The 26,060-nt window shown below is 35.1% G+C and overlaps 1 protein-coding gene across 1 annotated transcript; it reads left to right on the top strand.

The window, feature by feature from the left end:
* Nucleotides 1-565: 565 nt before the first annotated feature.
* Nucleotides 566-26,060, top strand: LOC149575493 (U-box domain-containing protein 4-like). The gene is made up of 9 exons (XM_089816048.1): nt 566-869; nt 7,472-7,526; nt 7,580-7,647; nt 20,678-20,949; nt 22,013-22,129; nt 22,258-24,327; nt 24,652-24,931; nt 25,070-25,471; nt 25,658-26,060. Exons 1-7 carry the CDS (start codon nt 566-568, stop codon nt 24,730-24,732), a joined length of 2,967 nt encoding a protein of 988 aa, XP_089672174.1. The 3' UTR covers nt 24,733-24,931; nt 25,070-25,471; nt 25,658-26,060.

Raw genomic sequence — 26,060 nt, 5'->3', positions numbered from 1 at the left:
TGGTGGGCTTTAAGTTCTTTAGGGATAAAAAGCTTTCGGCCAATGCTGTGAAGGACTTTGGTGACAACCCTAAGGAGCTGAATGCCCTGAAAAAAAAGTGATACGTTTTATGATTCAGAGTCTATAATGAAGATTTGGAGGTATGTTTTGTGTGTTGTCATTGAATATATTACTCTAGAACCTAGGTTTGATCATGTTCACACCCACCATTTTGTTCTTCTGAATCATTTTCAACATAATAACAAAGTTTCCTTCCCTTTCTATTTGTTGAATTCTATGAGCAAGACGGTGTCAAGCTTCAAAAAGAAACCTACTGCTAACCCTGCTCTACATGAGGGGCTGTTACTGCTTATCTATGAGCATTTCAAGGCTCAAACAATTAGTAACATCCCGTTGTAGTCTGGGAATGAGGAAATTGAAAGCTCTAGCTATTCCTTCGACTCGAATGATATTCAGAGCATCAGTTCTAAAGAAGGAGGGATTACCTTTGTGGGTAAAAAAGCTTCACCAAATGTTAAGAAGTCTCCCTCCCCCTTTATGCCTAGACAAATTAGCCCCAGAGATCATGGTCAGAGTAAGATTGAGAAGGAGGAATAGGACACCTGTGATGAAGAGGAGGCGATGGAGTCTGAAGATGAGGAAAAGGAAAGGCAGAAGGGAAAAAATGGAATCCCAGGGTGGGAACAAATGCAAGAGGGTGGGCATAGAGGATGAGAGGCTGCAGCAGGACCTGGACTCTTCCCCGATCCCTCTCTCCCTTGTCCATCCCCAGGCCCATCCGGAGGAGCAAAATCAGGATAGTTTTTGGTGTTGGCCAAAGAAAGGAGGAAAGCATGGTGAAAATTTTAATGTGAGGACCTCGAAAATGGGTATTTTCAGGGAAGTGATGAACCCCTAGATCCTGGTGGACAATCGGGAGGAACCACGTCTTGAAGAGCTCATTAACCCTGCAATTGTGGCTATCTTTGATAATGCCAAGGAATCTGGGATGAACCTCTTGAACAATGCCCACAACAGCATGATTGATAATTTTAGGTCAATCAAGTGGCTTTTTTATGAGCTAGAGGAGGTCAAGGAGAAGGTGGTTCAAATGGAAGGGGCTAGGAATTTGAAGGGTCTGGAGAAAGGGACAAATTATGATAATAGGCAAAGCCTGGCAGAAAGGATGATCCACAACCTAGAAAATTATAATCACAATCTATCGAGCCAAACAATCTCATTGCTCAACTTGATCAATAACAACATTTTATCTTTAACTGAGTGGCTTAAAGATAGAGGCATGCAAGGGGATATGGATGGAAAAGATAGGGGTAAAGCCAAATCTGATGAAGATAATACCACTAGTATCACCTTTTCTACTCTAGACCATGAAGATCACAAGACTCACTAGCAGGAGGCTGAGGAGAACAAGATGGCACAGGAGGCTGCTTAGGTCATGCAGGAGCTGGAAAGAAAGATCAAGGAGTAGTTCCTGTCTTTTTCCTTTTTGGCAGGATTTTCATTTTGGCTTTTGTTTGTTTTGTTTTGTCTTTTCAGTTTGGTCTTGTCTTTGGCCTTTGTTTATTTGGCTAGGCCTTTTGCTTCTCCAACCTGTAGACTTGTTTATTTTGTGGATGGGCTTCTAATGCTTATTTTCAGCCTGATATGTATTAACTCTCAGGTTTCAAGATCCCTGTAAAACCTATTTATCTAATCAAAAACATTAAATTACCATGATTTTAGCTAAATTTAACATGTTTATTTTGACAGTAAATGTTCTAAACCAATTTTACTTCAAGAACAAGTGTCTAATTTGTACTCATCATATTATTTTGTCTTATTAGAATCTCTTCTCCATCTTCTCCTTTGTTAGAGAGATTATTTTCTTCTCTATTACCTTCCCTATAAATATGTTTTATGATTGTTTCTTCAAATTGATCAATGATGGCTAGGGAATATTCAAGTTTAGAATTAAGGATCCAATTTGGGCTCTTTCTTTTTCTTAACACATTTAGGATAATTTGTGAGTCTCCTTCGATAGCTAATTTGTTAATCCTATCTCTCTACTTAGAGTTAAGGCTTCTATCAGGGCCTCTAATTTGGCTAAGTTATTAGACATTAATCCTAAAGGTTTGGCATTTTAGTTAGGCATGATCCATTATCTAAAAATATATATATCTAGAGGCCCCATCAAAATTCTAAAAAAAAATATATCTAGAGGCCCCATCAAAATTTAACTTTGAACACCTTGCAGGAGGAGGTTCCCATTTACATTCTTTCATAGGGATCTTGTTGGATTTTGTCTATACCATTCATGGATTAATTGGTTTAAACCAATATTTACACATATCTGCATCCTAGTCTGAAAAGGAACCATGTAGGAAATTAATTAATCTCAAGACACAGGAAAAATGATAAATATATGAGAGTTATCTATCAAAGTTAGGACTTAGGATGAATTAAATATTTCTTACCCCTAAAGAGGACAAATTAATCATTTTAATGAAATTGATCTATGACAAAGATTGATTTTGATAAGAATCATTTGACCTAACACGATTGATCAAGTTGAATCAATAGGATAATGATGCAAATTAGGGACAAACAATTAGTGACTAATCAAACAAATTTTAATGTTTAATTAATGGAGAATGATGCAATGTTGACATGTGATAGAGACCATATGCATGATATATAGGAATAGTTAGGGTTCACAAAAGGATATTGCAATCATAATGCAAAAGTGTTAAAAAGTGGCACTATAGCTATTGACCAATTTTGAGTAACTACAACTGCAACACACCAATTTACGTGGGAAATCCTTTTGAGAGTAAAAATCCACACTCTAAAAGCCACCTAATACATTATTTAGAAACAAATAATATATTAAAATATAATTATTAAGAAATCTTCTCTTAAGAGTATTAACATCCAAAAATCTAGAGGTTATTGAATAACTATAAGACTCTCATACCTACCCTCCATTTCACATCGGTAATATGTATATGAGACATTATACATGAAATTGCTAAATGATATTACAAAACCATGAGCTAAAAACTACTCATAAAGAGATTCATATCTCATCTCCAATTTGATATATCGTATAATGTGTCAAAACATATATTAACATATGCAACACTTTTCTATAACTCATTATGTGTTCAACATATTTTTTATATTTCCTATTTTAGGAGATCCAACTTTTGGAGACCATAAGTTTTGAACTAAGTGTTTGATTTCTGAATCATTTGAAACACTAGAAAGTTCAAAATGTGCTCTATCAAGTTTTAACTCACTACACTAATTACAAATATTTGTAGGTGATTTTAGAGCTTTAGAATCAAATTAGTTAGATCTCTTCAACAATTCCAAAATAAAAACTTTAATATCTTCAAAACTATACATAATCATGCAACAAAACTTTATTGGCATATTTGTCTAGCACATTTAAGAAAGTTTAGGAAAATTCCATGCTCAAATGAAAAATGACTATAAATACTAATCGAACGTAAATACAAGGTTAAGAAACATTTTCCTAACCCACACAAAATGGTTCTTGGTCTTCATTATATTATTTGCTGATTAGAGTGGTTGTTTAGAAGGATAAGTGGTTGTTTGATTGACATGGATAAATTTTGTCAATTCCTTGTAGTTTGAGCCAACATAAAGAACTAAGCCAACATGAATAAATATAGTAACATGTTATGAAATTGTGCACACTTATACAATTCAACTTTTTAATAGAATAGTTATAGATTTCCATGTATCATTGATTTTGATTCTCTCTAAAGGTATATTCATTTAAGTTTCCTTTTGAATATCATTAAATATTAGACTCAACAAAAAATAAAGATGTCATTTTAAAGAAAAGACATGGAAAAGTTAAGAGTGAAAATTTGGAGGTGTAAAATTGATGATAATGTTTGTATTCTAGCTTAGACATTTCTAGAATACAAGCTACCTATGACGATTAAATTAAAATGGATAATGGATCAATTAGTTAAGTGCACTTTTGTAAATATAATGAAGGCTTGAGACACATTTTTAAGGATTATATTTAGTCATTTCTTTCTATTTTTTTTAACCATGTATTGTGTTGGAAAGAATCTATTTTGGGTGTTGGCCAACATGATAATGTTGTGGTTGATAGTATGAGACACAATGCTTTATTTACTTTATGAAAAATTAGATGCTTGATAGCACTCAAATCAATTTTTCTTTAAGAAACATGAAATCTAAAGATTTTACCTTGACACCCTATTTCAAAATTTCTTTATTAGTTCTCAACATTAAGGGTCTCTATAGAATATTTTATAACTAGAACTCTTTTGGACACTATCAAAATTTCCAATTCTAAATAGCTTCATCAAGATGATATACCATGTTCTAAGAAACTTAAAAGTTTGTTTACATTTAAAACATAATTATGATATTTCACTACACTATTTCCAAAGTTCTTTAGAATCCATTCTTAAGGGTTGCTATCAACTTGATTTTTGTGCAATGTTTTATTGCTTTTTCATGTCTAGGGTGTAAGGATATTTTCTTTCTTTACCATCCTTTCCAATACAAGCTATTTATTCCTCCATGTATTTTTTCAGTTAATGTATTAAATCTTTCCCTTTGTTAACCTCATACTTTAGCTTGTATAAATTATGATAAGGAGGAGCTTTTAGTTTTAGTTTTGTAGTTTACCTATGCTAGTCATTTTAAAATTTTGTCTTACTAGTTTGCATTGCATTGGTCATACTATTATTATTGACAATCTCTTGTCTATCATCTTTCTTTATATTTTTTAGCACTCTAGCAATGCAAAATATGGTGGTTGGTCTACTAATGAGAATGCCTAATTCATAAAGCAGTCTACTAAGGACCAATTCTTATCAATTGTAAATGTTAAGCACCATACAGGTTAAGGCCATAGTCTTACAAAGGTCAATTGAGATCACAATCTTAGGTGATTTCTTTTGATGAATAAAGTGTCAAATTTGTATTAATAATAAATATAATATATTATTAACAAATAAAGGAGTAAAGGACCTAAAGTCACATCTCATAAGTCAAATGAATAGTGCCTGAAGATCAAAGTTGTTGATGTTTGATAGCTTCAATCAGATAATCCAATATATAATTATGTGTGTGTTCTTTATATTTGAGATATATGATTATTGTTATATGAGAAATACACATACACACACAGAGGATTAAATTTGTTATTATTTATTATGTAATTAATGAATAGACATGTCTATTCATAGCCTATTCTCAATATAAATCTAATAGGATGTTGCATTTGGAACACATATACCAAAACATGCAATGTTATTACATTTGTAGCAATCTTGAAAACACTAACATGGTATCAGAGGAAGGTTGAAAATGTAAGATTGAATCCTATAATGCTCACATGGATGATGTTGAGAAAACGTGCTAGATCGATTAGTTAATGTCTTGCCCAACTCATAAGAAATGTTGGCCATATTGAACTTAGAATGGATAATGATCCAATATTTTGATTAGATCATTGAATGAATAATTGGTTAGATTTTTCAAGCCAAGAAGTGAAGGGTTTTGTCAGATCAGAGATCATGATGAGAAATAGTGCCTTAGATCACTGTGAGGAATGATAGAACCATAGATAGCTACAAGGTTCAATGTATTTTCTCAGATTAAGCCACTAAGGGACTGGGCCAAGTGTAAAGGGGTTCAATCCAATGCCAATGAAAGATTGGAGAAGATCATGATCACATGTCATCCACATGGATCATAAATCTACTATCACACTACTTGTCATAGTTCCTTTAGAAAATGTTGGTCGATAGTCAACCTGACTCTATCTATGTTGTGAATGTCAACAAATGTTCAATGGAGAGGTTGATGGTGGTGGAAGGTTGTGCCTACAAATTATAACTTGGTTAATAAATGAATCTCTAATCTGTTGTCACTCGGTGCCAATGAATCAAGGGTTGATAATGTTGACATGTTCGGGTGGGCTTACCTTTAAGTGTAATGAGGGTATTAAACACTGCAAGGCATAAACAAGGAAAAGTTTCTAAATAAACAAGATATCTCACATAATACAAATGTCAAGATGGATACAAGAATTGAATAAGAATTAGGAAGCACACTCGTATTGGTACAAACATGTCCCGTTGATAGGTAATTTAGTGCAAATCAGCCAGAAGACGAGTCACAATCAACGTGGGGAGACATCTGTGACTTCAACCCACCATTATATGGCCTGTAAGAAAGTTTTGCATATGGCTAAGTATAAAGGATATGAATTGTATTTAAATACAAACAAATACTATCATTTGAAATTTCACATGTCAATATGGGGGATCCAATGCTAATCAAGTGGGAAGTAAATAACTATAATATAATATAACAAGAAGACCTAAGGTACATGTGGATAGAGAAAGGTAAAATTAGGAATATATATGGGAGACTCACTAGCACTAAAGTGGATCAAGTATTGTCTAACAGACACTATCCTTTGATTATAAGAGAGATAAGTATTTTTGAGAATAACCTTATTTACTTTTGTAGTTAATCTCTTATTTATATTCCTATATGATCTATATGCTTCGATCTTCCTTTTTGAGAATGTTATTGTAGGAAGAGGGAGTTAAATGAGGAGCTATGATGATTGATATTTAGAGGGAGTTGAAAATGTCCTTTTATGTGACTATGATGGGCTTACCCCCTGTGTATATCATGAGGAAGTGACAAGTTCCAAATGATGTCACTTGTATTTGCAGAACTTATTGTAAGGTGATGATCTTACAATAACTTGTATTATGAGATCAAACAAATTGAGTATATGGTGAATGTCTTGCATCTCAACATTATGGGAGGCCATTACTTAGAGTATTTGGTGAATATCATTGATATTCTAGGAGATCAATACTGATGATATCATATGTGATATCAAACATTTTTGAGTGATTGGTGAATATCATGTATTTTAGGAAACCAATACTCATGATATCAAATGTGATATCAAAACCTTTTGAGTACTTGGTGTATATCATTGATATTCAGTGACACCAATACTCTCAAACAAAAAACATAACATCTCACCTATATTCTCCATAAAGTACTAAGAAAATTCATATCATGGATTTTTAATCTTTTCATGAACCCCAAATCCAACCTCTCCAATTTTTTTTTAAATATGTAATATCCTATGGCTGCTTTCCTTCCTCCACATTTCCAAATAACAACTATTATATATTTGAGGAAATTGCACGGTTGGTCAGAATAGCCGGCCCAGTCTTTTATTCCTCTAAAAGCATGGAAGAAATTCAAATGGCAGAAGTTATGTCCTTTAAATATCAGGCGTAGTTAATGTTTGCGACTTTTCTGAAAAACACCCTCAACCAAGTCAAAATGGAAAACGAAAGTCAAATACGTGTAAGCTAACAATAGTTATGTTGTTCGGAACATTTTTTCCCGATGTCGATGAGCCTCTGATGCATTTACACAGGATGGAACGCAGTTGGGTGTTGCTTGCAGATGAAGGAATGTTGCCAGAGATCACGGTGAGTCTCATATAGTTCTTGTTATACTTTTACCCTTATGTTTTGGTTTTAAGCTGCATAGTTTCTATTCAATGGATGAATATGCATGTTTCAGATTGGAACGAACCCTCGAATTCCAGTTGTAAGTTAATTTTCAAATATAAACTGAAGCCCAGTTTATGGAATTTCATTGAAAGCTTTTGGATAAATAGAACTATGATTAAGAAATGGGCATGTTGTATCCAGGTGTTTTAGTACAATACGTCTATAATTCACGAATTGTGTGTTTTAGATTCAGAATTTTAGAGGAATATGCTTGTAATTTTTCAATTGGGTGCTTGTAGCATCGAGTCGATCTTGTTATTATCTTAAAATTTGATGCTAGGAACTGGTCAAACCGTATTTGAGGCCTAAATCTTATTGACAGTGCCAAATCAGTAGAAGTGGATGATGCCCCATTGTACGACAGATGATTGTTCATCGAAAAATGGTTGAGTGGCTAGACTACACCCAAATTCAATCTTTTACCATGTTGCCTACCAAAATCACGCGGAAAGAATATGTATATGAGTTACCTGTGGTTAATGAGTATGGAGTCTGTTACTATTTTAGTCTTATGACAGGAAAATTCTTAAAAATTTAACCAAAAATCTATGTAGACAAGAGCTTTGTACAGAAAATCGATACATATCCTTGCCACGATGATCGGTCGTGTATTTTGATCTGAAATGCCAATGATTTTCAAATTGTGATTGGGGCTTTTTCTGAAAACTTTTTGCTATAACTTAAAAAATGGTTTGCCCTCTGCTTTTTCATATGGTAAAATTTTGAGATTATTATTCATGAATAGTTATACAAGTCAATATTTTTATTCTTCTAAAATATTCTTAGATCTGTTAGTTAAATAATTGATTTCAGGTTGAATGATGTATAAAATAATTTTCCTTTTTACATCTTAAACTGTCTGCAACGAATTAAATATGCAACTGCCTCGTCAGAGTAAAGTGTGAAGGTAGTAGCAATTTTAGGATAATAGAAAATGGCCTCTACACTGTTATGCTTATAGTTAACGTTTCATTAACCCGAGGACTTATAAGATTCTACCGTGCTGAACTTTATTTTAATATATTTTGGCTGTCAGAGTTGGATGTAAAGAAGTCCCTTTAATATTTTATTTTTAAAGATTTTCACTGTTAGGCATGATAACATGCATCTGGATCTATTCTGGAGTGTTCTTAACTTTGGCATTTTCTCTCTCCTTTGAGATATCCCTTCAGGGCAATTACAAGATTTCCAGATTTCTATGATGAAGCTCAATAAAGAAGTCAAAGAAATCTTGTTTGAAATTTAACTATAGTTAAGCTGAACATTTTTCAGCACCAATGACAAAAGTTGGACGACCCTGGAAATGCCAGTTGCACCCGTTGCACTAATGTATGGAAAGTGTCAAGCAAAAGAAACAATATGTTTTGAAAACCTGTCAGAGCAATTCAGGAGGAGATTTAGAATATTTATCAACTAGGTATTTGTAAACAAGCCAAAATTAGGGGGTTTTAAGCCCTTGACTGGGTGTTCATAATACACTATCCAACTAACTGTGTATATGGATGAAATTAAAATGCATTAACAAAGAATCCCTAAATAGGTGGCTGGCCAGATAGATTCGAGATCCAACGTTCTGCTTATCCATCTAGATTCTATCCTATGAAGGACACAATACCCTAATAATTAGATTCTGGCATCAGTAATACCCCAACATAGTTTTGAGCCTCAGATGGGTATTATCATGAAATGCTAAACTAACTGCCTAAAGATATCAATACGTGAAAAGAGAAACCCTGAATAAGAAGGCTGGCCAAACAGATTCAAGATGCCTACTACCAAGGTTCTGCCTATTCCTCTATTGCATGAAATGATGAAAGACACAGCACTATATACATCAGATTGTGGAATCAGTGACTCCTTATCAATATTATTGAGGGTACTACTTTTGGAGTAAGGTAAATCTTTCCATGTTTTGTATCTCATGATGGGTGACTTTGATAACATGCTTATTACACAGACGATCAACATATCGGCATTGAAATTTAGAGAATCATTGTTGCTTTCCTCTGCGCCATTACATTTTACTGTGTACTGTTATTGCTTCTTCAAGATCCATGATTTTGTATTTCTATAGAAGAAACTTTTATCTATCTAAACTTTTATCTGCTCAGTTTTGTATTTCTATAGAAGAAACTTAGTTTACGGTGGTAAAGTACAATCTCAACTTGAAGAAAATGGTTAACATTAAATTTATCATATACAAAATCATCCCATAGATATTGCCTTGAATTTAAGTACTTGGAACTGGATTGGAACTTTGAAATTCCTAGCCCAAGGAGAAGACAAATGTGCTACTTATTCCTGAGAGTCAAAGTAATCTATGGAAAGTGAGAAGATCAAAAATTCCATCATAAAAATCTGGTGGATGGAATTTTCTGGATAGTCTAAAGTTAGGGCTAGCATTTTCAAACTGAAAAATGCCTTGTCTTTAATATGGTAGTTTATCCAATTTGTTCTTTTGTATACATAACATGGTGTAGAAGATCCACCATTGTGTGTGTTTTTGTGTTAGTCAAATTTGTAGGTGCAACTCATCCCGGGCAAGTACATCTTTCCCTTATTGCATATTTTATTCATTCTCCTATGTGTTTCTGCATTCCCTTTTTGTGGCTTGTTTAGGAATACAACAATCTGGCGTGGAAACAAACCAATTTGGGACTTGCAGCTTGTATCTGAGATGAAAAAGGTTAGATTTTGTAGTGAGGAGCAATAGAGTATAGACAGAAATTTCAAATTCTGTTATGAGTTTGATTAAATGGTCATTTAGCTGCAAAGAAGAGTGCCAAGTTGAAATCCAAGCAAAGAGTTTGAACTTGAGAAACAAGAATGGAGTTAATCCAGCCCAAGAAGGCTGAAGCACAGAACTAATAACAACAGTCTGGCAATTACAGAGAATTGAACTTTCTAAAGATTAAAAGATTCAGTTTTGGAAAGTGCCTAACTGGAACGATTATGGATACAGGTTTAGTAGCTGTTTATTTCAATATCACAAGAAAGAAATATATAATTTTTTGATTGATAAACAGCCGACCTCGATTTGATTAATTATTATTATTATATGTTGAAATTAATTATTATTAAGTGTTAAGCTTGAGTAGGCTCGAACCCAAGACCTCCCACACGAGAGGCTCACAAGTTACCGCTGCGATGTAGGCTCTTGCCTAACAAGAAGGAAAAATGTTTTAAAAGCACAATTTCTTTCAATTTTATCAAGTGGAAAGAAGAGTATGGAAAAAATATTTAGTCTACTTTAAGTGGCAGTTTCTTTGTACGTGCTTTCAATATGAACTGGCCTTTTAAGAACTTATATGCATGTCTATTCCAAGAAGATAAAAGTCATGGGAAGTGAAGTTTCTTAATAAAAGTGCAGATGTTACAAGAATTTTTCTTTCTTTGATAGAAGATGTCTATACTTTGAATTATGATTTTTCTCTTTGTTCTTGGCCTTATGAAGAGTGTTAGCCAATACACCATCACCATACATCTAGTTTATTCATACTCATGAAGAGTCTAAAGTAACCAATTTTGGCGGTGTTTTTTCTTTATTTGGTTCACTGTTCATCTGTTTTCCCTCAGTTAATTTTGTGCTTTTGAGTGGTGACATTGTCTTGCATCCTCTATCTTCTATCACGACAGGTCTGCAGGACTGATGCAGTACAAGGCAGGAGAATCCCCAAAGGAGATGTCCTAGCCCCCAGCAAATAATCACACAGTAGAATATAAACAATAACACAGAGATTTAGATCCAAATAATGCCAACTCTTATAATAGAATCATAATATTTTCATTCAACATGCTTGACTATAAGGCCTTTTGGGTTACGGCCAAATACAATGCAATTACAATAGTTTTGCAAGATGCCTCAAGATCCAACCCAAACCTTAGCTAGTCCAGATCTGTAACACAACATTACTCTAGTAGAAACCTCCAGTGAGATCTTAACTTGTGCTCGCAAGCCACCAAGCAATCTCCTTGTTTCCCAAGCCGCAGCTACACTTCGCTCCTCTCAGCTACTCCATGTTGAATGAATTGTGATTCAAGACTCCACAAGACCCTCTACTTATACCCAACTAAGCCACAAGTCTGTTTAGCAAGTTACAAATTAAATAAACCCTTACATTAAATACATATGTGAGCCACAAGTCGGCCTACAACAGATATTAACTACAAAATGCCTTAGTCGGCTTACAACACCCATTAAATGCACCTAGCATAAAGATCCAAGGCCCAATTAAGTCCACACACATCTCCAAATCGATCCACGTCATGAGCAAACACATTAAATGCACCAAGTCGGCCGATCCAATCTGCAAGAACACCAATCAACATGCCAAACTGCCGAGCGTCAGTAAAACCTCCAAGCATGACTGAGCTCCCTCAAGCATCACCAACCTCCTTCAGTTGCCGAGCAACCAACACATTCCGAGCAATACAGTATATGCCGAGCAATGCAGTGTATGCCAAGCCCAATATACGCCGAGCTCCTTCAGAGACCAAGCCCTTTAGCCAACACTACAACCAAGAACTACTTAATAGCAACTGAGCATCAACCTCTTCTATGACCAAGTCCTCCAACTCTAAAGTCAAAACAACTCTAGCATGCAGGATAGCCAACTTCCCCAGGATGCTCCTGCATCAAGAACTCTTTTAGTTAGAATTTTATTTTGAAATGGAAGACTTGGAAATGCCTCTCTTGCCAGTCAGTATATTAAATTAGTAACTATTTGACTGTGTTGTGAATGTTTAAGAAATTGTGGCCTACAATTCAAGGATAACCCTCATTAGAAACTCAATGAACAAATCATGGCACAAAGACCTGTAGGAGATATGACAGGAATTAGCTATGTGGAAGGTGAATCATCTAAAGGATCTGAAATCATAGAAGAACAAGAGGTTGTGGAACAACCTAATCAACTTGCAGATCAAACTAATCAAGCACCTAATTAGGTTGAGCAATCTAGAGAACCAAGAAGACAATTCTGTGGAAGATGCTTTGCATGCAACCAACTTGGACACATGAAGAAAGATTGCACAAGTATTCTAAACCCTCTTTTGGTTATTGTTACAATTGCTTTGTTTATGAACATAGATCTAGTGAATGTAGAAAGCCTAATAAAAAATCTAATATAAGAATGCATGAAAGGACTAACAATGCAGCTAGTAGACCTTTGGGAATGAGTAACATCATTACCAATGGAGTTGTGTTATAAGTGCAACAATTTTGGACATATTGCAAGAGATTGCAGGTTACAGATTAATCAATTTGGACCAAGATATGGAAACAGAGTTATTGCATGTTAATTTAGCCCACACAATGAGATTTTGCAGATTTAAAGGTTTCGAAAGCAACATGAGAACACCTAACATGAGAGCATCAAATTTGAGAACTCCTAATGCAAGAAGGAATATGAACAATGTGAGTAAAGATCAGAATATGAACAAGAAGCAGGTAGAAAGCATTGATAAAATATTTGTGAAATAAGGAACACCAACAAATACTAAAGTGTGGGTAGAAAAATCAAAAGAGTCATCAAAGAATGAGATGGGAACAATATCAAGTACTGAACCCTCCACATCAACATGAGCTATTACTGTTTAAACATAAACAAGGGATATTACACCAGATATTTGACAGACCCCTGAATGATGGAATTCCTTTCCGTGCAGTTACCTACAACATGGAACATTGATAAGGAATCCAAATATAAGGTTGCAGAATTTTATATGCACATATGTGAGGTCAAGAAGGATTTGAAGAATTCTGGTATTTGGAACAGCTTTTTGGTTGTATTAATTGCAGATCAGATTTCACAAAGATTTAAGGATAAAAATCAATTGATTTCATCACCATTTGAACATTGAAGAAGAGCAGAGAGCTACTAGAAGGATTTCAAAGCGAATTTGAAATTTCGAAGACGGATTTGTTGATGCCCCAGCTGCTAACAACAAATGTATTTATCTTGTCTGTGAGGTTGTATTAAGCTTTGTATTTGAATTATGCTTGAAGCTATGACAACCCCTGTAGTGTGTGATATAAAGGAAAGACTAAGGTACAAATTTAAGAAGCATCCCTTCATATCTTTCATATCTTTGGGAGATGACCTGGCAGGAACTTTTTTGCAAATTCCTGAGGAAGTTTTTTTTGTAAACAATATCCATGCCTATATAAATTGCAAGTTTTTAACTTTAGAGGATAGAGACATCTTCTCAAACCTAGATAAAATTTACAACAATGATAAGTCTTACAAGCAAGGGTTTGAGCACTTAGGTCAGCTAAACATTATGCAATATATGTTTTACGAAGAGTTTGAACATCCTGAATGGACAAGGATCATACTTAGTAGATTTCATGATAACATGCTTTGGATTGGAGATTAACCAGTGATGATTACTGATGAACTTATTCATCAATTCGCTGGTTCAAGTAACAAAAGAATCAACCCTATTGCAGATAAACAAGTTAAGGAATTGGTTGAGATAAACACAAGAGCAGTATGGGATAAAAGAGGAACGACATTAGATATGATAAGGCAAACTGATGTCAGGGTTATTAGCAATATAATAGGCTATAAGATGAGTTATAGCTCAAGGCCAAATTCAGTATCAACTGGATTTATACATGCATCCTATAAGATGACAGTGGGTAAAGAACAAGTCAACATGTGTGAGATTTTGAGACAAGAAGAATTAAGCAAGATAAGTATACCCCCTTTCAGGATTGAATCACTACTCATTCACTTATTCTTCCAAGTAATTAATATATTTCCTAATATGCAAAATTATGAGTGGAGCACTAGAAGGTGCACAATGGATCTGATTACTAAATATTATAGAAAGCAATCTGAAAAAAGGATCGCAGAGGACATAACTAGGATGATCGACTCTTTTCAGACATGAAGCAAAGGTTCAGGATCCCTAAGTCTATTGTTGAGAAGTATAAAGATGACATTTGCTTCATGGTAGAAACTGATTTTACATGTATGGAAGCAGTGGAACCAGGAGAGATCTTCATTGAACCTATGCGATATGAAGTAACTGAAGGAATGTTGGAAGGCTATGCCAAAGTTATGTTAGAACCAAAGAGAGATATTGAATGCCCTCGATGGGTTACCTATGAGGAAAAATACAGTGAGGTTAGACAACAAATGTATGACAGTGCAACAAGAAAGAAAGTAAATAAAAAGATTGAACAAATGATCGAAGATTCAGGGATGACCAAAGAAGAGTTGCAGGAAGCAAAACAAAATGTTACAGAAATGCATAGCATTGGACAAACTAATATTCTTGTGGTGAAACCACTTGCTATTGAAACCAAATCTCTACCAGCATCATCTTTAGCAACATCAGAGGAAGTACCAGTAGATAAAGAAGTAGAAATTACTCATGCAAGAGACTTCTTAGTCTATGGGCACAAGAAGATCTACTAGGACTTCACCATCAGTATCAATCAAATTAGAGGTGAAGGTAGAAAAGAAAGAAGAGACACTGCAAAAAACCAAGAGAGTGAAGGCAATGGCACAAGGCCCTACACCTAAGAGGACAAAGACTACAATGAAGAGCAAAGAGATGAAGAGTCAAGAAGAAGAAAAAGAGGCAGAAGCAAAGATTCAAAATGTTGAGCAAGCACCACAAGAACCAAGTCAGCCAAGTGAACAAACATCTAGCAAGAAGTCACAGAAACCAGATCTTGGCAGGCTTAACACTAGAATATTGGAGGAAGGTAACACAGATCAACTAAACAAATTTTATGATAGATAATGATTGTTTGTAATTGTTTCTGGATTAGATTGTGTTGATATTTTTACCATCAACGTTTCAAATCACACTTTGTTTTTTGCAGCTCTTGCTCTCTCATTTTGATGATGAATCACGTAGTTTGATTCGAAACATTGATGGTAAAAATATCAACACAATCTAATCCAGAAGCAATTACGAACACGTTTAATGGATTGTGGAAATCTGATCTCTCTGATAGATATGATGTTAATCAGCAGAGATAGTTAGAGATCACTGAAATAAGGCATCTTTTAAAATTTAAAAGATTAGGTATAGAGTTGAAAGGAAGCATACCTGAAGATCTTTACAAGAAGTTAGAAGCTAAGAGATAGAGAGCAGTTGAAGAAGACAAGAAAATTATAGGTAATTGTGAATAAACTTTGTATGGTAGTGAATGAGGATCATTTGAAAATTCAGATAAATGGGAGGTCCGTATGAAGAAGTGCAGGATGAAACAGAGAAAAGCAGTGATCTTGATTTATTGAAGCATGAATTAGTTGGGATAACAATTGAGGAACCAAAGATTCTGACTAGTGATAAGGACACAACAATTTGTGAGCTCTTACAGAACCTGATGTGTATTGTTGGCAATTTGGCTAAGGTAGACATTGGATGTTGTCATTTATGGCAGCATATCTTCAGTATGAAGAAGGCAGATCTTGAGGAATAAGTTATGATGTTTATACTTAGAAAATTGTCTAAGTATCACTCAATTGATCTGGCAGAACATATAGAGTTTTGATTAGTGCAGTTCACAATAGTCATATTGGCATCTGCACACTTGAGGAAAGGTAGTACAGACTATGATGATGACGTATGCAAGAGTGTAGGACAGTACATACAGTATGACAAGAGTTATGGACAATTTACCAATTACTATATAGGGAGAGCAAAGCACAGCAGAGGAATGGTATTTTGGGTTAAGAAATTAATTTGTTTACGAAATAATTGCTTAACTAATTAGGAACGACATCCTAGATGTTAATCCTAAGTCAGCGAAAGATAATACTGCATTTTGTAAAGAGTGTAAAAGCATGAAGGCCGACTGGGCAGTAATATTGTAATTGTAAAGGTATAAAGGAAAGATTGGAAATGCAAAGTTTTGTGAAGTAATTGATGTGATGTGTGATATGGGAATTCTGATGTATGATCAGAGAAATACAAAGTGAGATAAAGTTTTGTGTTGAGCAGAAAAAAGCAATATCAGATATTGAAGATATCAGCAGTAGTATAAAAGAGGTTTTTGTATCTATCTCTTTGTATTAAGGAACTACATTGTATATTGCATGTTTGGGTAGTGGGTTCATCTTGCATACATTTTGTATTTGTATATAACAACTCCTAACAGGGTTGAGGCTTCTAACAAGGCCTAAGTCCTCTAACAAGAACCGAGACACTATATGAATGTAATAGATTCCTAACAGGGTCAATATCTTTCACAAGATACTTTTGATTAGTGGATCATTTTGTTGGTACCATCGCCACCAGGGTTTCCCTAGTTAACAAAATACGGTGTTATGAGTTCTCTTATTGCAGGGTTATGTTTACTGTTGAGCATAATTAGTTTACTTTCATATGCAAGGTATAAGGTTGTTAATAATATCCAGTTTTGGGCTAAAGTTTGTAAAATACTGATTCACCCCCCCCAGAGTATTTCCTATTTCTAACAGTAGCAGTCCCAATCACTCTAAACATAGTACTTAATGTAGATCCTTTTTAAGATCAAACAGTTGTTGGCAATTTAGACACAAACAATGTTGATGATGACAGTAGTGATCATGAGGATCAAATAGGACAAGACAAGGATCAAATGGATATTAGTATCAAGTCATTGATACTCAGGCAAGAATAAGTGTAGAAGTCACTGATGAGCAAGGAAAAGATGAATCACAAGCTCAATCTATTTAGCGAGGTGAGGATTCAAAGGACACTTCAGAGGTAGCAACACCTTTAGTGGAGACATTATCAGTACTAACTAGACGAGACCCTGGATAATAAGTTATGAGGGTAGATAGTGGACAAGTAATGTCAGAACAGGATAAGCAAAAAGAAATGACAGGGCAAAGGTCTGACAAAGAGCAGAGGACAGATGAAATCAGTCAAGAAACATAGATTGAGGTAAGACAATCTCCTACACAATCTGTTGATAAAGGCAAAGAAAGTGCCAGTACTTTTACTTCTGTAACTTCATTCGAGACATTGTTTGTAGGAGGCATTTCAAGACTTGTCAAAGGAAATATTGATCCTAAGAGGTACATGCAGTTGTCAGCTTTTGCTTTCATCAAGGCATTGGAGGAATCTGAAAAGAAGGCTGAAAATATGCAAAAGGTATTGGACCTTGCGTTAGAAAGACTGCACGAGCCTTTACCATTTTAGTTCCAATTTGCAGATCAACATAAGGAAAAGAAGTTGGTAAAAGTTATTGAAGAGTATGATGCACATTTCACTAGTCCTGAGGAAATAGCTAAGGCAAATGTGCAAGTAGACAATGATGCCAAGTTATATGATCAAGTATTTGAGAATGTGAAGAATGGCTTAATAGTATTAGATACTTGTATCAAAGACTTGAGGAATTGTATATCAGAAGGAAAACAAGTATATGTTGAATGTGCAAGGGCACACAAACATACTTCTGAGATCTCAAAGGTCATCATGGATAAGGAATCATAATAGAAAAGTTGGCAGAAGAAATCAAGAATAATGATGTGATGATTATTGAAGTTGATCAAAAGGTAATCAAGGCACATGAAGAGTTAAAAGCATTGGAACAGGCTAGAGATAGGTTGATAAGAAGATTCAATCTACTTAGAGACCACCTGTCACTAAGGTAGACTTAGTGCAGAAATAATTGGACACACGAGAAGTTTACATTCATGGATCTGGATGGTGCAAAAATTGCAGCATATGCACTCTGTGCAATGATCAACGTGGGCGAGACTGTCAAATCTACTTGGGACAAAGAGTTTGCAACCTTAAAGACAAATTTTGCAGACTGTATGGGATTCTGTCAAAGTAACTCAATTTAAGAAAGAAGGAAAATGACCTATGGCTATTTTTGAGTTGTACATAGAAAGTTTTGTCTCACCTTTGTCATTGATGTCAAAGCGGGAGAAGCAGACAGATTTTTTTTTGTATTTGAGGAGAAGTTAAGTATGAAAGGTATTTATAGCTTACTAAATATATAGTAAGGGGGAGCACAACAATATGCATAGATTATATGATTTAGATGGTATGAAGTATAAGATCAACGGTTTTGAAATTTTGTTTTGGCCACAAGTTTTAAAGTTTTTGAAGAGTCATAGTTAGCAATTTTTTCCCATGTTGCCATCAATGCCAAATGGGGAGATTGTTGGCAATTTGGCTAAGATAGTATGTTTAGGGTTGTCATTAATGGCAACATACTACAATATTGAGGCCGCCAAAGTCAAAGGTTAAGTTTTGTATAAGGACACTTGGGAAATTGTCTAAGGCTGGAAAACTGGTAACAGGCATACTATTTCGCTCAGCGAGCTTCACAAAAGACAAAGTTTGTTCAGCAAGCTTGAGGAAAGGTAGTACAAACTTCATAGAGGATGCTATTAAGGCCGCTAAAGTTTTGGATGATATTTGCATAAGATTTGGTTTGATTTCCAGTAACAGGTTTATCAGTGCAGAACACGGCAATTGACAGAGTATTGGCTTTTTAGTCAAGGAATTGTTTTGACAAGTCAAAACAAGATCTTGACAAGGTAGGGACGACGTCCTAGATGCGAACCCTTATGTGGCAGAATGTAATATTAAGTTTTAGAAATGTGTGAGAAAGATTAAGGGTGACAGAGTAAAGCTTTTGGTATAAAGGAAGATCTTTTAGTTTAGTGAACTTGCCAATTATGTTGTAATGATATGATTGCTATATGCACACTTTGATGATCTTGTTTTCATGCGCACTTGATGGTTTTAGCATAACAGAGCAGTGGTGTGAATGATTTGATACAATGAGCTTCAAAGGACTGATTAGATATAAAAGATATCAATGACAGTCAAGTTTTGGTATTACTCTATATAACTTGTGAAGTTGTATATGTATTGTATGAGTAGTGAGCTTACTGTTTGTATTGCAATCATAACTCCTAACAGGGTTAAGGCTTCCAATAAGGACAAATACACTATATGTGTGTAATAGACTCCTAACAAGGTCAAGGCCCAATATCTTTCACAAGATACTTTTGATTAGTGGATCATTTTGTGGGCACTATCCCCAATGGGTTTCCCTAGTTAAGAAAATATGGTGTTATGAATTTCATTGTGTTATGCTTGATATTACTTTTCAGTTTTCTCTATCATGCAAGTTCGAGGTTTTTTAATGGGCAAAAAGTTGTTTAAAGTGCATAATTGATTCACCCCCCAAGTTAAAAGATGAAAGTTATTTACATTCACTACAACTCACAAAAAACATGATAATCCTATTGACAATGGCCATACAAATTCAAAGAACTTAACCGCCATTCCATAGTTATCACAATGCAGTTTGGAACTCTATTGAATTGCATAGCAAATTAGAATTTTGTAGAGAAGAGTTATTTTTTAACTATAACTTTGTGAATAGTTCTGCAAATTGGTAAATGATAAAACCTAGATGGGATCCACCTCCAAGGATGGAGCTCACTATCTTCTTACTGGGTTTAGAAGTGGGCATTCTTACCCGAAGTGCCCGGAAAACTATTCTGTGCAGTCCCAACTGACATTAAAATTTGTTTCACTCTTATGGGTTTAATTATACAATGTAGACATGCACAGAGGCAGGCTTTTCATAACTTCAACTGAAGTTTAGATTTTTCATTATAGATAGATTGCTTTCATATTAAAGAAACAGTAGACCAATTCATTATTATGAGAACCTAATTTTTGGTTTGAAATGCAGTGCATTGAGCGCTTCTACTTCTATATGATGATTCATACTAAATGCGTGTAATTTAATTTAACTAATTTGAACTCTAAAAAATGAAATTATCAACGTGTTTGTTACCAATTATTAAAAAACTGTTCCTTTTTTGTCTGTAGAATTGAGCAGCAAGCTGAAATAACTTTCAGGTGTAGTTAATTTTTTTTTCCTACTCTGCTTGCTCTCTAACATCCTGATGATGGGTCACGGAGTGTGATCTGAAATGTTGACGCACAATATTTTTTACATGATTTTGTCCAGAAGTAGCTGTTATTAACTTATTCCTATTACGTGGATTGTGGAAACTTATTGTCTGTGATATGAATATTGTTTAATATTTTTTTTGTTGATTGATGCTTCTTTCAACCAGGCATAGGGCGCATGGAGTCTCATCCAGGGTTATTTAGCAGTATATCCCATTCAATTAAGGAGCTTAATAATGAAGCTGAGTACAGTCGTATAAACTTTCATGATCTGGTTGCTCCATTGAAGCTTCTGAAGCCTCTTCTAAATCATATTCAAGAGTCAAAATCGGCTTTTACAGAAGATGTTATAAAAACTTTTAAAGCACTGGATATAGTCTTGATCAAATCCAAGGAGCTTGTAATGAGATATGGACCAACATGCAGCAGAATTTATATGGTAAGCTGAGATAAGTGATTCATTACTTTTATGATGGCACCTTAGCATTGCTGATTCATGAAGGCATCAAGGTGCCATGATTACCATAGTTTTGGAGTTTCAATGCAACCATGGACATTCATAAGAAAAAGATATATTGAAATTTCAAATAGGCAAGCCAATTTCAATGTAGATGATCACTTCATGTTTTCTTCTTGTTACTTCACTCCAACATGTTATAATTTTGAATTTTTGATCATTAGTAAAAGTCTTCCTTATTGTCTCGCAGTCTCCTGTGTTTAAAACAGTTCTTTTGGAGCAGTCTAAAAATATTGTCTGAATGAAGGGAATCATGCCCACATCCATTTGATACCTTTATCTATATGAATACATAGTGCTTTCACTAAATATTTTCATATGTAGCTGTGTTCAATTTTCATAGGTCTTTCCTTTTTCTAACAAAGTTGTTACTCTTTACAGGCAACTCAGTATTGGTAGGTGATATATTTGTTAATGGGTCTATACTATATAGATCCTCTTTCCACCACAGGTCATCTTTGTTCTTTTGGCAAAGACTAGATTTTTTCGCTTGAATATCATGTACTATTTTTCATATTGGTGTATATTTTAGTAGTTTATTAGGGCTGTTAGACTTTTTTCTTGCCAAACCTGATTTTGTTTTTATTTGTTTAGTTCACTTTGTGTTTTTCTTTTGTGATTGATGCGTTTTGCACCTAAAGTCTGTAGTTAAATATATCCAACTTCGTTATAAGGGCTCTCATCATGGCTCCATGTGTTCCCTATGGGTTTAACTATGGCATCTAAGTTTGCTTCTGATCTGAATCAAAACTGTAGTAAACAAGTTTAAACACTACAGGTGTCACACACTCTCCTATGCTCAATTTTCTGTTTAATATTGCTATCATTGTATGGATAAATATTTAAGAAATAACGATTCACCTTTTTAGTGTTTATTTGGTTTACATTTTATTCTAATGTCCATTGCAGCAGCCTAATAGAGGAAGGGGTTTTATCATGATAATTGTATATGTTCTAATGAAATGTTTGTTATTATGATCTTCAGGCAATACATGGCCCACATTTTATTGAAAGATTTGAAGAAATATCATTAGATATCAATCGAATCTTGAGTGCTTTGCCTCTAGCTTCATTGCCTATTTTGGTTCAGTCACGCAAACAGGTATATAATAGATACTAATTATTCTCTTCTTGAGCAGTTTTCATCTGCTTTTTAATGTCTCTCATCCACAGACGCTATCACTTTTCATGCAAGGTTGAATATACACTGATTATTTGATTATTTTAAAGGTTGAACGGTGCATCAAGGACTTGCAAAGAGTAAGATACACTTTTGAGTCTTATGATGATAGAACAAAGGAGAATATTGAAAATGCTTTACAAGATATTAGAGAGGGACATACAGTTTGCCATTACAAAATAAAACTCATTGCAGACACATTAGAGTTGATGACAAACCAAGAGATACTGAGGGAACAATGTGCCCTAGAAATGGAAAAGGGCTTTGTACTTGCTGAAAAAAATGAGCAAGAAGAGGAACTTATCAATAAAGTTATTGATTTAGTCACACAAATGCGTGACTATATGTTAGAGCTTAAGCAAACACAATCACAATATGGACCTCCAATTCCTGCTGATTTTCGGTGCCCTCTATCACTAGAACTGATGGCAGATCCAGTAATAATAGCATCAGGGCAGACATATGAGAGAGCATATATCCAACGGTGGTTGGACCAAGGTATGAAAACATGTCCTAAAACTCGACAAGCTCTCAATCACAATTCCCTTATTCCCAATTTCACTGTGAAGGCACTCATTGAAAATTGGTGCAAGTCTCACAAAGTTCCACTTCCCGAGCCTAAAAAAATCATATTCCATGCTCCACTGCTACGGGAACCATCTCAGTTTGTTCCAGAAAAACAGGACTCAGATGATAGTATATCTATGAAACTAAGTGCAGATGAGCATGAAGATGATTCAGAAAAGGGAAGTGAGAGCTTTTCTACAGAGATAGCACAAGATGAAAGTACATTAAGCCCAGAAGGTGTTCTGTTAACTGATGGTGAGCAAGAAGTGGCAATGGGGAATGAAGTTAACCTCCAGAGCACTCAAGTGCCATCTCAAGCTCTATGTGCTACAAGTTTTACTTCGTCTTTAGATTGCTTGCAAAATGCTCTATCTGCGACAAGTTTTACTTCGTCTTTAGATGACATGCAACAAGCTCTATCTGCTACAAGTTTTAATTCGTCTCTATCTGCTACAAGTTTTACTTCCTCTATAGATGGCATGCAACAAATGATGACAGATAATGCTAATATTCTTGGGACAAATAGCATGGTAAGAGATTGCATGCCATCTTGCAATAATGCTTCTAGAGAGATAACATCAAATATTGCAACTATAGATTATCGATATAGCACGACAGAAATAGAAGAAATAGGATCACCCGGCAAAGATTATAGATCTTCTCAGAGTTCTCAGTTTAGTTACAGGAACTCAGTGGCTGGTGGTACATCTTCTTCAGTGTCAGTTATAGGAGACAACGAATTAGCCTTTCAGCGACAACTCAAGAAGCTTGTAGAAAACCTACAAGCTAACTCAATTGAAGTGCAAAGAGAAGCTGTAGCAGAGTTGCGGTTCATTTCAAAAAATGATTCAGGAAGCAGGACCATGATTACAGATTATGGAGCTATCAGACCTTTGGTTAAAATTTTGCATTCTCGCGATCTGACAATCCAAGAAAATGCTGTTACAACTTTGCTGAACTTGTCCCTAATTGAGAATAATCAAAAGATGATTCCTGCTGCAGGGGCTATTAATTCACTTCTACATGTGCTCAAGACTGGGAGCCCTCAGGCTAGAGAGAATGCTGCTGCAACTTTATACAGTATCTCAGCTGTGGAAGAAAATAAGAAAAAGATTGCACAATCAGGTGGAATACCACCTTTGATTGATCTTCTTGTGAATGGTTCTACTAGGGGGAAAAGGGATGCTGCCACTGCTCTTTTTAAACTTTCCACTTGTCATGAGAACAAAGTACAGATTGTACGGGCTGGTGCTGTGAAACCTCTTGTTGAGGCAATGGACCCTGCAGCTGGATTGGTAGATAAGGTTGTTGCTGCATTGTCCAACCTTGCGACTATTCGTGAAGGTCGAGTTGCAATTAATAATGAAGGAGGTATTTCTCGTTTGGTGGAGGTAGTAGAGCTAGGCTCTCAAAGAGGAAAAGAAAATGCAGCAGCAGCTCTATGGCAATTTTGTTCTAACAGCAACAAATTCCGTACAATAGTTCTCCAGGAAGGAGCCATTCCACCTTTGGTTGCACTCTCTAAATCTGGTACTCCGAGGGCGAAAGAGAAGGTGATCTTCCAACCAACAATCTTCTCATGAATTGTTTTCTAAGGCTCAAGTTGGCAAAGAGCTGCTGTTCTCTGTTACAAGAGACCTGTGCAAAATCAGTTCAAATTGACTTCTCTAGGTGTCTAAATCTATACTAGCACTTGTAACTTCAATTGGTGTGACTTCCTAGTAGCCTGTGATTTAACTTCTAGAAATTCAAATTAGTATTGAGCTAGTCTTCTTGCAAATGTGGAAAAATTTGTATATAAGTGTATAAGTGTATGTAAGTTATATAAGTGTATTTGTATGTCCTGATTGATTAATCTCTTCATGTTTTCTTTACAGGCTGAGCTGCTTCTTCGCCATTTTCGGGAGCAGCGGCATGCAGATCCAGCACGGGGTGGTGCTGACAGGAGGGCACATTGATCAACATTTTCCTTATTCATAATCAGCTGTACTCCAGTCATTCTTCAATCACTGCTTCAAGCTGATTCATCCTTTTGTACCTTCCAGAGGCACTATTTGTCACTGGAAACCTCGGGTTCAAGGATGATGTGCAGATCTTCTTTATTCGTATAAGCCTTTTTCGGAATGATTACCTGGCATTCATATCCCACATCTCCAGGTGACTATTTATTAGCAAAAAGTCAGTGCTAATTCAAGCCAGTTTTAATGATCTTGCATATTGTATGCTATTCTTTGTGAAAAATATGGTCACATATATATTTTGATTTACCTTCCAGTTTGCTTGAAATTTGGACAGGTTCAAAGTCCAGCATAGTATTTCTTTTCTTCAGAAAGGGCAGAGGCATGCACACCAAACATGGCAGGTGCCTAAATCAGTATGAGGAAAAGGAATATTTAAATCAATAAAAAGAACAGGGGATGCTTCTGATTGTTTATATCTCAACATATCATGGAGCTTTCTTTAAGGATTTACCTTCCACTTTGCATGGAAGTGGATGGATTTAAAGCGCACTGCAGTAATTTTTTCCTTCAGAAAGGACAGAGGTGTGCACATCAAACATGGGAGATGCCAAAGTCAACAGGAGAAAAAGGGATATCCAAATCAATAAAAAGAAAAGAAAGATGCTTCTGATTGTTTATATTTCAATATATCATGGAGTCTCTAAGGATATGATGCTCTATATATCTGCAATGACGTGTAAGTCGAAGTCATGTACATTACTTGATAATATCTCAGTGATTACTGCTGTTGCTATTAATTTTGAGAATGTCACTGTAGCTTCCTAGGGTAATTTCAAGATTGTAATCCATTGGAAGTGATTTTATTATTGAAGCAATTTTATGACAAATCTAAAGGGTGATTGATATATTGATTGTTGTTCAGGTATTGCAGGGGGTTCGAGCCAGCAATACCCATCATAATAACTTTTGTTCCATAAGAGATGCTATTGCTAGTTATAATACAGCATCATCTCTTGAACTACTTTTTCAAGTGCTGTGTTACCAAATTGGTAGTTTCTCCCCAACACCTTCCTAAATTCACTTCCAGTTACAGTAAATATGCAAAGATATTTGTCGGTGTCACACTTGCTAACCTCATATTGAAAGTTATGGATGACATTTCATGGTCAATACTTTCCATTTGTGTAGCCACCCTGGTTGAATACTGGAGTTCTTACCAGTTCTCATAAAAGAGATTACGCATTTATCTGTGTAAAGATTGTATTTATTTACTGAGCCAATTTATATTTTTTATGTTCTGATTGCTCTTATACTAGAGCCTTTCA

Source organism: Cupressus sempervirens, chromosome 2 (assembly GCF_028749045.1).
Source record: "Cupressus sempervirens isolate cs-2001-9-10 chromosome 2, ASM2874904v1, whole genome shotgun sequence".
In the NCBI taxonomy this organism is placed as follows: domain Eukaryota; kingdom Viridiplantae; phylum Streptophyta; class Pinopsida; order Cupressales; family Cupressaceae; genus Cupressus; species Cupressus sempervirens.
Note: the sequence above shows the minus strand (reverse complement) of the source record. Positions and strands in the feature narration are given on the sequence as shown.

Bases quoted from the DNA above. Each gene is read 5' to 3' on its own strand.
- LOC149575493 (XM_089816048.1), top strand. From the start codon at position 566: ATGGTCAGAGTAAGATTGAGAAGGAGGAATAGGACACCTGTGATGAAG. The intron at 870-7,471 runs GTATTTTCAGGG...GCATTTACACAG, and splicing joins TGTGAGGACCTCGAAAATGG to GATGGAACGCAGTTGGGTGT. The intron at 24,328-24,651 runs GTGATCTTCCAA...TTTTCTTTACAG, and splicing joins CTCCGAGGGCGAAAGAGAAG to GCTGAGCTGCTTCTTCGCCA.